Source organism: Astatotilapia calliptera, chromosome 4 (assembly GCF_964374335.1).
Source record: "Astatotilapia calliptera chromosome 4, fAstCal68.1, whole genome shotgun sequence".
NCBI classification, from domain to species: Eukaryota; Metazoa; Chordata; class Actinopteri; order Cichliformes; family Cichlidae; genus Astatotilapia; species Astatotilapia calliptera.
This window is the reverse complement of record NC_137425.1, coordinates 16,914,386-16,928,329: the sequence shown is the minus strand read 5'-3', so window position 1 is coordinate 16,928,329 and position 13,944 is coordinate 16,914,386. Positions and strand designations below refer to the sequence as shown.

At 42.7% G+C, this 13,944-nt stretch overlaps 2 protein-coding genes across 2 annotated transcripts; both read right to left on the bottom strand.

Moving 5' to 3' along the window:
* Positions 1-3,937: 3,937 nt before the first annotated feature.
* LOC113020846 (meteorin-like protein) lies at positions 3,938-10,350 on the bottom strand. Its single transcript, XM_026165112.2, has 4 exons — positions 7,698-10,350; positions 6,854-7,260; positions 5,713-5,772; positions 3,938-4,945 (listed from the first exon to the last, which is right to left on the bottom strand). Exons 1-4 carry the CDS (start codon positions 7,772-7,774, stop codon positions 4,617-4,619), a joined length of 873 nt encoding a protein of 290 aa, XP_026020897.1. The 5' UTR covers positions 7,775-10,350; the 3' UTR covers positions 3,938-4,616.
* A 142-nt stretch (positions 10,351-10,492) lies between these two features.
* On the bottom strand, positions 10,493-13,405 carry cbx8a (chromobox homolog 8a (Pc class homolog, Drosophila)). The gene is made up of 5 exons (XM_026165110.2): positions 13,035-13,405; positions 12,864-12,907; positions 12,357-12,422; positions 11,878-11,944; positions 10,493-11,446 (listed from the first exon to the last, which is right to left on the bottom strand). The coding sequence occupies exons 1-5, from the start codon at positions 13,101-13,103 to the stop codon at positions 10,664-10,666; spliced, it is 1,029 nt and encodes a 342-aa protein (XP_026020895.1). The 5' UTR covers positions 13,104-13,405; the 3' UTR covers positions 10,493-10,663.
* Positions 13,406-13,944: the final 539 nt, after the last annotated feature.

Here is a 13,944-nt window from a genome sequence, read left to right as displayed (position 1 = left end):
TGGGGATGAATTCTTCAGAATAAATATCAGAGTTTTAAATCGGGGGTGATTGTCAAGTAATGACAAATCAGAGAAACGTGACAGAAACTCATAAATGCAGTAGTATGTATTGTAGTGTGGTGCCAAAATATATTTTTTTAAAAACGTGGTTGTGATGCACGTGAAAGCCATTAAGAATTAATTAACAATAGCAGAAAATTATACAACTTTAACCGCTGCTTCTGGATCAGTCCGGGTCACTGCTCATCCGGATTGTGACTAACTGTCTGATTTCAGATCAGTTCGTCACCAACCAGCACAGAGTTTTCAGGAGTGATCTGCCGCCACCTTGTGCCTGTCACGCAAAGGCTTTGTTCAGCAGTTCTTCACCGATCAGTTTCATTATTAGACTCATATGGGCACGACTGCCTGTCTGGGTGTTGGGGGATTAATGTGAATGAATGGTAGTCAAGGCGGTTGTAATTCTCCCAGGTATAACCTTGTTAAAGAGCTCATAACTCTCTTAGCACCACCCCACCTTGATTATATTAGAAGGGCTGTTGATGGTCATTCCTGCTTGAGGAGCAATCATTTTACGGGAACTGTAGACCCTGTTTGTCACAGCAATGACTGGTAGGGACTATATGATCCCAATAAATTACAGCAAGCACGCAATCATTCCTGTGTGCCCTGAGCTGAAAACTTGTCAAACTCTGTTAAAGGTACTTTAAATGTGGTCATCTGCTGTTAAAGAACAACTAGTGCCATAAATAGTTTCTATGTATAAACTGTGATGTACTGCTGTGGGGAAAATGACCTTTTTTAAAATCAGTTACTGGACTAAATTATCTTTAATTAATTATTCTGTGGGGTTTATTCTTGTAAACCTGCCCTTTCACTTTTGCTACTATCCTTCTACCACAATTCATCCTCACAAATCATCACCATCCTACCTGCACTCTTTTCTTCTGTCTTTGCTTTGGATGGTTGATTCCAGGTATTTAAACTCATTTACCTTCACTGTCTGCCTTTCACGCACACACACACACACGCACACATGTATTCTTTCCATCTCACTTTTCCTGACATGCAGGCTGACACCTATCCTATAAATACAAATAGTTCTAATAATTGTAATAAACTATAAGAAACCTTAAGAAACTGCAAACTACTCAGCATTACTGTTTGAGTTGCTTTTCCTGTTGCCATGTGCACAATAGCTTCAGTTCTCCTCTGTGACACAGGAACTTTTTCATCTTAATGAATGACTGAGCTGTGCCGTGTCATGAAATTTAAGTGAACTTAAGTGATCCAAGGTAAACACTGTGCTCTGAGAAGACACGTAAGAAATTTGACCTTCAGGGGGAAAGAAAAACAGACAAGTCTGAACTTTTCATTTTCAGGTAATACGTCATCTCTGCATTCAGTGCCCTTACACCCTGCTTTGTCCTAATCTTCCCCTGTCATGAAAAAAAGGTAATAAAGAAACCTAATCAGCAAATACATTACACATTTACCTTAGCGAGTGCTCTCTCGCAATGTCAGGGCATGTTGTAAATATGCCTTCTTGCCGACATATTTATAGAAAAAAAAGTCAGTTAAGCATCATTGCCAGATAATCTGACAAAGACAAAAGGAAAAGAACAAAAAAGGACACAAGAAAAAAAAGTAGAAAGTTCATTATGAGTAAAAAGAAAAGCCAAACAAGTAACACTGGTAGTTTTATGACTAACACTAAATGTGATGACAGAGACTGGGCAAAACAACTTTTCTTTCCTATACAATAAAATTAGACGTCTTTCACATTAGTAAAGGTGTGTGTGTTTGTGTAAAGTTTTTGCATTCTCTCACTGGCAGTGTTGGAGACAAAACAGTACAACGCTTCACACTGCAGTAGGTTTAATTTCAAATCAGAGTTACAGCTGATGATGGAACTCAGTTCACCAGCCTCTTCTTCAAATACAAAGAAAAACATGTTGTTTATCTGGAGATTAGGTTGGTATTTGTGTGTTAGACTGTATCTGCAATTTTATTTCAGCTTCAAATTACCAAGAGCGCGATAGAAAGTAATGTTCAACCAGATGCTGGAATGATGGCAATAAGACACAACTTTATAAAAGCTCTCAGACTGATGCCCTTTGTATTTTTTTTATTAAAGCTTTGGTCAGAATTTGATTATTTCAAACACAAATGCTGCCCATTTTCAAAAGGAGACCAAATAGCGATCTTTTCAGAGCGAAGAAACATCTCTGCTTCAGCTTTGTGTTGCTGCTACCCATGTCCCAGGTCTCTATAGCGGGAGCAGTGAATGCCTGCTCGGCATTGGAGGGTATCATGCTGTTTCCATATTGTACCCCTGGGCCTCCCCACAGCAGTGGCCCACATGGGAAAGCAGACCAGGCGGTGGGATAAACCAATTACCCCCCAGTCTGGGTGGACTCCTGCCGGCGCACCATGCAGCAGCTCCGGGCCGAGCCCTCCTAGGCTCGATCCCCATGAGAGCCTGCTGGAATTCCCAGATATGAGAATAGTGTGGTCTCAAAGGCCTGCAGAGAGACTATATTTTGCTTGGAAATTTGACATGGTGGCCTCCTGGGACAAAGCTGAAGGAGGAGACTTCAAACTGTGCTTCCGTAGGATTAAAAAAAAACATTTGTGGAAGCCTTCATTTTTGTGGACCATTCATCAACATTAGGCACTTTTAGACCTTTATCCACTTCTTATACTCACAGATATCTCTGCAGAGACACATGCGAAGAAAATGGGCTTTTTTCTAAAACTCTGATCTCCAGAAATATTACCCATCTGCTAGAACTATAATAAAATATGCACATAACAAATTATATTTTCTACAGGTAATTACAAATTAACTTTTACTAAATGAGCACATTTTGGGTCTATATGCTGCTGTGCCTTGGCAGAAGCAAATATGAATACTAACAGGAATGATGGAGAAAAATCTAAACTAGAATATGAAACTAAATGTGCAAGAAGAGAAAATATTTATGGAGTTAAAGAAAACAGAGGGCTCTCCTCTCCTCTGACTTCTTGCATTCATGAGCCCTGATGGTTTCTAGATGACAGCAGCCGTGACAATGGTCATTATGTCTGCCAGAGGCCTAGTCGCCGCAGGGCCATTGTGTGTGCCCCATTCACCACACAGTCATTTACACTTTCATTGGCAGCTATTTAGTCCTCATAAAACGTTCAACACACCAATTTGTGAGCCCTGCTCAGCCAAGGAGAAGTGTGGAATAGGCTCAGAAAGCAGTTGCTTTAAAAGTCAATTAATTGTTCCCTTCTCCTGGGAGGGGCTGAAGGGGAGGATCCCCGGGCTTCAGGGGGCCTCACATCTGTCTATTCATCTTCTTGGGCCATGATGCACAGGCCACACGGCTCAAAAGAAACGCCCGATTCAGTCTGCTCAGAGTTGTGGCCAGCTAAGATTCTGTAATTCACTTCGAGGAAGGGTTATCCTATTATCATAAGAATCTGATTCCTGGGCGAAAAGATGTATTAAAGAGTGAAAGAAAACAAAAATGAGCTTGAAGGGAAGTTTGGCACTAAATCCTCTTCTGTGCAGACAGATATAAAAAAAAAACACAGATTATGCTGCATGCAATGAGAAAGTGGGTGGGAAGTCATTTAAGTCATCACAAAGGCACCTTTTAAGAGGCCAAAGCATATTCTGTCTAAACAGAGGGCCTCATGAAATGTCTGTTTTATTCATTGATCATGAGCTCATTGCACTTCTCAACACTTCATCAGACACAGTTATGAGCTGACCACAACATCTGTGCAAACTGTTTAAAAGAGTGTGTAAAAAAAAACCCATCTGTGGATTGATTGTGTAAATAATGAAATGTTGATTTATCTGTTACAAAAAAACATTCTTCTGAATAACATTATTTATGTTATTTATTTTAAAATGGCAAAATGAGCACATGAGAGCGACGGAGACGTGTAGACATATTTGATTTATTTAAAGCTCAGCAATCCGGAGTCTCAGTTGTTTCTAGATTTCATCCACTCTCCAACCGAAAAAAAAGAAAGGAAATAAAGTAAAATATCTACGGCAAACATCTCCAGCTGCAAGAAAAAAGATCACTGCACTGCGATCCTGAATCAGAAAGAAAAGAACTGCCTCGTGCAGGATCCAACAGACAGGAGTAAACACAAAACAGATGATTTCACAATGCTGTAAGTGATAAAACGTCGTATATATGTACACTCCTATTCAGTAAAACAAACTGGCAATAATAAATGGCTGTGCACCCTCCTGCCTCAGTTCATAGGGCAATTGTCACAGAGAGGCAGCAAAATGAACAACAGTTAATGCAGGGAGAGGCACAAAAAGAGAGCAGCAACTCAACCCCTCCTTATTCTCCCAGGACTGAGGGCATTGATGGAAGAGAGACAAAGGCCGGCCCTCTCTGAGCTGCAGTGCAGGAGGCCCTGCTGGTTAACTCTATTCTCCTCCTCCAAATTAGTTTTTATCACCAGCATTTCAGCGGCTTTTCCCTGCTGGTGCCACCTTGGTGGAACGTGACAGCAAGGATCTGAAGTGCGCCAGTGCAGAGGTGGTTAGACTTCTCAGCTCAGTATTGCTAAGATGACTCGCGCACACACACCCCTCCTCAGTCTAAAGGAAAGTCGCAGGAATTCTGGCGTGCCGTTCGGGCATTGTGGTAGACAGACAGGAAGTCTTTGTATCGCGGGGCACACCCTAACCAAGCTTCCCCAAAGTGTTCCGACCCAGTGAAAAGAAACTCTCCGTCTCCGGGCTTGACGTGGCACTGCAGGAGTGTGTGGATGTGTCCACGCCAGGACTGACATGACACCAGTGGATCCAGATGTTGCTCAAACACTCCACTGCGCTGCCAGTACACCCTCGGCGCTGATACCTCCACTGAGGACATTTGACGCCGAGAGTCATGGGTGACCTTTTTGATGTAGCCTCGAACAACTTAAAAAGACAGGAAAGCAGAACCACGTGTTTACGCCGCATCCAGTGGATGTTTCAGATAAAGTGGTCACTTAATTAGGGGAAAAAGCTGGCTTGATGGGGGCTAAACAAAGGTTAAGTGTAACAAGACAGAGGACTATTTTTGAACTGGGACATATGAAGAACTACTCAAGCAGAGTTTAGTCTCCCTTTAAAATGAACAAACAAAAGCACAGACAAAAAATGTCACAGCCTCACTCAGCAGATCATCAACATCTGTTTGAGTTTGTCTGCACTGCTGTTGTCCCATTATGCAGCCTAACATGAGATGGGTTTTGAAGTGTTGCCAGGTGGAGAGTGCATTCAGCTGTAATTCAATTAAATTTTGTTTATATAGAGCCAAATCACAACAACAACAGTCACATAAAGGCATTTTATATTGTAAGATAATGACCCTATAATAATAGAGAGAAAAAGCTCAGCAATTCCCTAGAAAGCATTGGTGACAATAGGAAGGAAAAACTCCCTTTTAACAGGAAGAAACCTCCAGCAGAACCAGGTTCAGGGAAAGGCAGCCATCTGCCTCGACCAGTTCAGGATGAGGGAGTCAGGAGAAAGGAGATCCTTTAGACAGTGGTGTGATGTACAAGATTATATTTCAAGGAAAATCTTACTGTTGCTGAGTCATTAAGATAAATTCAATGATGCAGCTGCAGGAAAAGCCAGAGGGAACAAGAACAATAGCAAGAGACGTGTCATCTTGTCATCTCGCTGAGTAAGATACCCACCAAAGTCGCTGCTGCAGATAGCCATGAGAAGTTCTGTGTCATTGCAGGGTCGACAGGATGCTGTGGGTGGAGAAAATCATTTCACAAAATTAGAAATGTGCTCTTTGCTGGGCAGCTTTGTGACTATCGAGTCATCTGCATCGAGTAATCTTCCGCTTGTTCTGCTATGTTGTTTCTCGCCTTACCCACTTCTCTCTGTCAATCACGTCCTCGCTCGGCCTGCTTAGCTCTCTTTTCTCTCCTAACCGTCATGATTCAAAGCTCTATAGCTGACAGTGACTGACAGAAAGGTGTCACTTCTCCTCGCCAACACTTCACTGACCTAAAATCTGACCCACATACCGGCTCCATTCATCCCCCTTCTCACATCACACACTGAAGAAACCATGGCTTGGCCAGAGGAATGCTGCTTCTAGCCTCTGCCCATCGCACCACCAGATCAAAAACCCACGCTAGTCTCGACCCCACGTTTGACTCCTTTTGTATCTGCCTAATTGACTGACCCCGTGCCAATGCAGGAGCCTGCAGGAGTTAAACACTCCACCAGACTGGCAATACGGAAAAGATAAACCTGCAGCTGTCTATTATCGGCACAGAATGACATCACCACACTGAAACCAGCCTGCACACATGGATAAATGCTAATAAACAGACAAGCACAATGATAAGGCATTTGTGGAATCTGCAAAGTATTTGCAGTCTCAATTCAGGCCCTTGGCCCGGTGCCCTCCAGCCACTATGCAGTCTGCTCGGTCCCATCTGCTTTGTCCCTTGATGGAAACCAGACAACTAGACTGACCAGCAGCTGCATGCTGCAGTCCACAAGGCAAGACTATAATTCAATAACCACTTTTTTTTTCAAATTGGGAATTATGACTGGTAGGCAAGTCTCCCTCGAAGATCCAAATCAATATATATATATATATATACGTATATATATATATGTATATATATGTATATATATATACGTGCAAACGTGACTTTAAAGCAGAGCCTTTACATTAATACTGCGATATTGACTGAAATGATTTTGCTTTAGCAAATAAGAAATATTAATACGTTCATAATGGTGCTTTATCGGGACCTAAAGCCAAATTTTGATTTAGGTTCAATGTCCTCGAACCAAAAGATTACTACTCACTCTCCAGCCCGCTGGGGCCGAGGTTTGGCGCAGCACTCCTGTTGGTGAGCAGCTCGTATTTGAAGCCCACCGTGCGTCTGTTCCGCTGTCCATCACTCTGAGGGCTGGCCTGGAGGTAGATTACGGGCTTGTGAGGTCCGTCTGCCCGGAAGCAGAACACCTGATACTCCGGCCGCCCGCTGTCCGTCACCAGCAGCTCCAGCTGCCCGGCACGCTCAATGAACACGCTGGCTCCGCCGAAGGAGGGAGACGGTTTGATGCAGATGGAGGTGTGCCGGGCGGAGGACAGATTGGGCTCGAGGACCACTCTGAGGGCCTGACCCGGGTAGACCCACCTCACCGAGCCCTTTGTACAGCGTAATCGCACCTGGAGTACAATCCTGGAATCCACGCCAGCTGCAAAACCGCTGGATTCGGGGGGAAATGCCAAATCAAATACTGCATGGATGTCATCACTACTAATAAAAACTAAATGGTTCGATCCTTAATAAATTATTCAACCATATTAATCTAACAAAAAACTCAAATGGACCAGATTCCAACTTATTTGTTTATCCCTTCTGCATTAAATTTAAAAAGTCTGTTCATAAATTCCGACCATCAGATCCGCAGATTTAAATATGAATTATTCATTAATGTTCTTTCATCTACCAAGCCTCCTGTTTTAATCCTCTTAACGGATTGTAAATGTTCTACAAAGCGAACGGTTTGAAAAAATATAAGTTACATAAGAAAAGTATCAAAGCTTCTCCCCAATCTTTACCCGAGGAGCAACATTGCACTCAGTATTTTCAAAAAATCGTTTAAAGAAAAGAAAAATCCCATCTGAAATCAGAGTTCTTACCTTCCAGTCCAGTTACACAAATCAGCTGCACAGCGGAGAGCCAGAAAACACGTCAAAATAATCAGATTTGGCAACATCTCACCCACACAAAGATAAAAAACCCCAGAGAGGCTGGTAGCAGTGCATGGCTGGAGAGTTTGTCAGTGAATAAACAGAGTGAGGGCTTTCTGCTGCTGCTCTCTGGGGACTGGGGCGGGGGGGCATCGCTCCTGTGCTCTCTCTCTCTTTCTCTCCCTCTTTCTCTCTCGCTACACAGCAGTTAGCACACTCTCCCCTCTCTTTGTCAACCTCTAATTAGGAGCGATCCAGTTGTTGGGTACTGCCGGCCAGCTCTTTGTCTTTGCTCTATAAAGACACAATCGGTTTGAAGGCCCTCAGCCATCTGTTAACATCTTTGCGCTTTTCTGCACTGTAATTCATTCACTCCCGAAGTGTTCAGGGTGTATTATTAAGTTTTACTGGAGTTCTTAAGTTGTATTTTGTATCTGATTCATTCAACTTTCAAAAATGTTGCTTGCCATAAAATTGCTTTCATTTTCAAAAAAAAGTTACAGTTCCTGGGAGGGGAAAAACGTCTGATTTCAAATCCCCGACTGCGTTAAGAGAAGCCTGGTCTCTGTATAGACATTCTTTTAGAGGCAGGCCATCTACAAACAGAAAGAGCAGGCAAAGGAGGAGGGAAACATACATCCGAACTTGAGCTTCATCTAGTGGCGGGATGATGCACCGCAAGGTCTCCCCACATCTGGAAGGCAAAGTAAAGCCTGCTGCGGGCTTCTTCTGCAAAAGAGAGCGAGTGCAGGAGCAGGCTGCTCCCCTCCTGCCTCTAATTCTGCAGCTGGGTACAGAGTGGAGTGAGTCACTGAGTTGTCATCAAAAATTCATCCACTGAGGAGCTCTTCTGAATTTTTAACCTGCGGGGTCTTTGTGTTTAAGTAGGTTGGCATCCCTTTAAAGTCCTGCTGGTAGCGACATCTCGTGGACGTGTGCGGAACGTAACAGTAACGTAACTGATCCGAGAGCTGGCGCTTCGTGTTTGTCGAAAACGCCCTGACAGGAGGGGATTTTGACAATGAGTAGAAGCAGTCACGGGGACAGTCCCCCCCATCAGATGTCGCCTCAGCTGCTTGTAAGCCGCAAATATGGAGGAATCAAATCATACCCGACATTACAAGTGTGAAAATAGGCTTGGTAGTTTTTAGTCCCTGTTTACTATACGCCTTTTTAAAATCGTGAAGTTCTTTTTCTGTTATTTTAAATACGATTATAGAAGTGTTCGCCGCACTTCCGTTTCCCATTTAAATATGACCTTGTTTGCAGCTTCAGTTCAACATTAGAAAACGTTAAAGAGGTTAAAAATAAACAAACAAATTTAAAAAAAGAAAAGAAAAGCAAGAGTCAATTTCCAGGATCGGCTCACAGAGAGACAAAGCTAACAAAAAAAAAACAAAAACAAAAACAAAAATGAATGGAGGCTTTGTGTGTGAAGCGTGACCTCTTACAGTGTAGACTGGATCCGGAGGCCAAACGAACCAAGGTGCTGCATATCATTAATAATAATATAAAAACTACAATATCTACACGATCAATCCATCGCTTTAAATTCGTGCATTTTGTATTTTTTTTATTTAACTTTTAATGAAATGTATTCATCGCTCATGTGCATTCGGGGCACGGGGTCACGGTGTCTGTGGTCATGTCTGCAGGCTTTATGTCCAAACCACAAATCACTCAAACTAATTACAGATGTGTGTCATTTACTGCGTTTATTTCTTTATTTATTTGACTAAATAAATTCAAACTGTTAACGCTAACACTCAATGCCTGACTGACAGTGGCGTTAAGGCCTCTCTGTGTCCATAACGTAAACGCGATCTCATCTACTGAGATAATTAATTACAAAAAAGAAAGAAACAGATTCAAAGATTATAACTTTGATTTTTTTTTTAAATTTATTTTATTTTTTCGGTCTTAGGTTTTAAAGCTCCACAGTTCATTTTTTACTCTCGAGTTAAAACCCTTTTCTATTTTTTTCTATTGAATTAAATGTAAAAACTAATGATGAAGTTCATGATTTCTTCGGCGTGACCTCAGGCCTTCACAGTATGAAGTGAAGTTCTTGGGAACGTAAGCTCCACCGTTTGGCTGCCTTGACAAAATTTCCAATCAAAATGTTTATTTTTAAACGATAAAAAGATTTTATCTGCTAACAACATTTTCCATGCCCACACAGGTCAGTGCTTACAAAGACTTTGTCAGCTTTCACATGTTTAAATAAGCGTTTTAAGGTCAGGACTTGACGCAAAATATAAAGTCGCGATAAACAATTTTCTGGAGACACTTCTAAATATGAATCTGTGCATTTCCTCTTTGTCAGGAATGATAAAACATTACACATTATATTTACATTATTTTTGGATAATAATACACTCCCACGAATTAATATGAGCAAATTAATAAAAAAAAACCCCAATTACAATAACCTCTGATCTTAATTAAAATCGCGGTGTTTTGTTGAACGCAGGATGGTGCAAACCTAAAGCTAGAAATTGGGCTGAATCACGTACAAAACTTCATCACAATTCAACCAAAACCACCTGTCAGCCAGCGAGAAATCGTATTTGGCATCGCTGTCAAAGAATGTTCCAACAGAATGAATTTTAGCCAGCAAAGATTGTTCCACAAAGATCGCGATCAGATAACTCTACAGAAACTCTGCAAGTATAAACAAACAGTGCAAAAAGAAATAGTGAGAGCGGACAGTCAAAGAGCAACAACAGCAACAACAACACTCCTTAAACTTCAGTTTGATTTTAATTTCATCAGCAGCGTATTAAATATCGGTATGTACACGTTTGAAAGTTACATAGAAAAAATATAGTATTACAGTAGGCCTGTTTGTTAGTAGCTTGTTACACAGTTACCTCCTTGGCAGGTATTGGCCTCCTCTGAACTACATGAAATACTCATCTTTTATCTTTGAAGAAGCCTTTGTCCGTGCTGCTCTCTCTGACGGTGACTGTCAGGAAGTTCAAGGTGACATCGGTTACGGTCACAGTGTCCAGGTGAGCGAAACAGGGGGTCCAGGATGAGGCTGGATGCTCGGAGGATTCGTGGATGGAATCGGTGTGTGAAGGTGAAGCTTGTTCCCGGGGCAGAGAGTTCTCGTTCGCTGCAGGCCGCTTCATGCTCAAACAGTGAGTCATGTGCCTCCCCTGCTCGCTTTTGCGCAAATCCGAAGCTAATGCGCACGGGTAAGAGAAGCCCGCGCCCCCCAAATGTCTCTGCTCGCTGTGGGATTTGGGTGTTATCGTGGTTTCCTCCTGAAACCTCTTGGTCAACTGCATGAGGCAGTGATCTGACGTCTCCCCGTGATGATGCGGGCGTCGGCTGTGGTGAGACGTGGGCTCATTCGTTAACTTGCTACGTTTGGCGTCTGGCTCTGCTGAGCTGCTGCCGTCGTCTTTATCATAATGCATGTGCATTTTGGGTTTGCGTCCTCTCTTTTTGGGGAACTGCTGAGCAGCTGCTGGAGTTGTTCTGGGTCTTCTCTCCAACTCTGGTGGGCGAATGTGGACACTTTCCCCTCTGTTGACCGCGCTGGGCGGGAAGATTGTGGGAACCACGGTGCGCAAACCCTCCCTGGCCCTCGGTGTTATGATAGGCTCGGGGATGGGATAGGAAACCTGGATCCCTCTGGGAGCCTCTCTTCTAAATTCATACGTCTTTTCTTTGGCTTTGGCTTTGGCCTGAGGAAGCAAAAAAAAAAGAGAAGAAAAAAAAAACCCAATTACATTTATGACGAAAAGTTTCCCAGAATTGAAAATTTTAAGTCTCTTGAGCAAATGTAAAGTTTTAGAGGCCTTGACCTAAAGTTTCTGTGATTTAAAGGGAATGAAAGGCTGTAAGAATGAAAATACTGTTAATATTCACATGTAAAGTCATGTAAAGTTCTTTGTCCAACATTACATGACCAGAAACCTTTGAGAAAAGAGATCTTTGGAGACATTTTTTCAAACTTACAATTGTTTTCAAAAAACTGAAACCACAACACAGTGGCATCAAAGTTTATAGGAGTGCACACATCACTGAAATGATTCAGCCTGTGTACACATGAAGCCACGCCTCGGAAAGACAAGCGAATAAAACGGAATACCCAGAAATAAATACAAACACTCACCTTTAAAAGAAATGTCTCAGGCTTGGGTCCCCTCTTTTTCGGCCCGAACATCTCCCTTTCTCGCTCCCTGAAGAATTTTTATAAATCGTTAAAAGAGTCCGCACGACACAATAAACAATTTTTTTCATTAAGTCAATGATTAAATTGGAACATCTCATTTTACTGGACTATGGGCTGAAATTCAACCAGCTTCCATCAGCTTTCACTTGTAAGCTAAATACAAATCGAATAAAGCGAAATATATATGCATCTGTTTGGGATTTATTTATTTATTTTAAATGGGCGACATCACATCTTGCAGCTACTTAAAGTGGCTCTGCTGACACTTTCCTGTCAGGAATGGGGATGTGGGGCTCATAGATTTAAACCCAGACTAAATGTTTTATTTAAAGTGACACTTTTGCAAAATGCGCGGTGCCAACTCGATTCTGCAGGGAGAGGGAGAGAGAGGCCTACTTGTTTCACTGTCAAACCCTCACCTCTCTTCGAAGGCAGAGAAGAGACGTGCATCCAGAATGTTTTCCTCCGGCTCCCAAGTGCTGTACCTACGTCACAACAACCGAGAGGAGAGGTGTTTGGCGACACACAGACACACACTGAGAAACGCTCATTTGTCAATGCGCAAAAACACGCGCTCCTGACACTTTTATCAAAGCAATCTCGCTTTGCTCGCTCTGCAATTACAGACTACGTAGCAGGACAGTGACGCATGGTGAACTCAGCCATTGCTAAAGCTAGTGTAGACTTCAACACATCTCAGCGGGCTGAAAGCGAGATGTGTTCAAACACTTGCCAGGTGCACACGAGCCAGCAGGCGCACGGCACACGGCACCGCCGTACACCGAGTGCGTGAAATGCATTTTATTTTTTTTTTAAAACAAACCACACATCCACAAAGCTGAGTAACGCCACACTGTGTGATGGTGCAGTTGTGCAAGCGGCCAGGATGGAGCGCTGTCCTTCACAGCTTCGGTTATTATACTCACTTCTGAGACCAACCCTTCCATTTCACGAGATATTCCCAACGACCCTGCAAAAACAGACCCACAACAGAGTCAGGTTATCAAATGTCTACGTGTCGACACTGCAAACGCACATGTTTGCGTTAGAGACGCAGAGACACAGCCTGCGGGTGGAGGAAAAAAAACAGCGAATACCCGTCTGATTCGCCGTTTAATGATGGACTCGGCTGCGAAGACGCTCTCACCGACAGCCGAGAGCTCCATGGTTCACCATGCACCTCGTTTATTTCTGTGTTTTTTATTATTTTTGGCTTCCCCTCGTCCTCTTCGGGTTGTTTAATTCCGCACATCCCATAATACGCACAACAGGACGTCATCACGTCTTTTTCTGTTGCCAGGCGCCGCGGTCGGTAGGACGGATCGTGGCGGAGCGCATTGGCTCAGTTGTTGCTACGTGCTCCGGATTTCTGAGTGAATGGGGCGGAGTCTTGTGCTGTGGCTGCTGTACAGGAATGTCTGGCACAGTGGACTAAGCAAAGTCAGAGGGTCTCGGAGCGGGTCTACTGACCCCCCCAGAGGTCCATGAGGGGGTACAAAGAGCCCTCCCCTACACGGCGAGAAGAAAACGCTGAATTCCACTAGAATAAAAAAGAAACGCGAACAAAGATGGAAGACTAACTCCTTTATTTAATGAAAGATTGTATACTTAAAAAGCTCAAATAAAGGTGTAAAAAATCCACAAAATATAAGTCTATAAAAAGCAGAAGCATGAACTACTCAGCGCTAAAATAACAGGCTAATAATTATTATGATAATAATGACATGCAGATGCAAATGTATTAAATGAAACCGTATCAAGCTTGTACTGAGTAACCCCGGGTTACTGTTTTAACTGATCTACAGATCTAAATAATTTTTTTAATGACCTGTTTATTATAAAAACATAATTTAATGTTAGATGTAAGCAGTGTCGTGTTCACACGCCGAGTCTCTAAAGAAGGTTGTTCCCACTTGTTCCCATTGCTCCGTCCTTGAAACACTTTCACTGTCTGTGTCCATAATTCAGCCAGCATGGCTCAAATTACATAATAGATAATAGAAATAT

What these genes read in the sequence shown, in the direction of transcription:
- cbx8a (XM_026165110.2), bottom strand. Translation starts at nt 13,103, where the DNA reads ATGGAGCTCTCGGCTGTCGGTGAGAGCGTCTTCGCAGCCGAGTCCATC. An exon ending in TTAAACGGCGAATCAGACGG is followed by an intron (nt 12,908 to 13,034) that starts GTATTCGCTGTT and finishes CTGTTTTTGCAG; the next exon opens with GGTCGTTGGGAATATCTCGT. An exon ending in TGGAAGGGTTGGTCTCAGAA is followed by an intron (nt 12,423 to 12,863) that starts GTGAGTATAATA and finishes GTTGTGACGTAG; the next exon opens with GTACAGCACTTGGGAGCCGG.
- LOC113020846 (XM_026165112.2), bottom strand. Translation starts at nt 7,774, where the DNA reads ATGTTGCCAAATCTGATTATTTTGACGTGTTTTCTGGCTCTCCGCTGT. An exon ending in TTGTGTAACTGGACTGGAAG is followed by an intron (nt 7,261 to 7,697) that starts GTAAGAACTCTG and finishes CCCCGAATCCAG; the next exon opens with CGGTTTTGCAGCTGGCGTGG. An exon ending in TATCTGCAGCAGCGACTTTG is followed by an intron (nt 4,946 to 5,712) that starts GTGGGTATCTTA and finishes TGTCTTTTTAAG; the next exon opens with TTGTTCGAGGCTACATCAAA.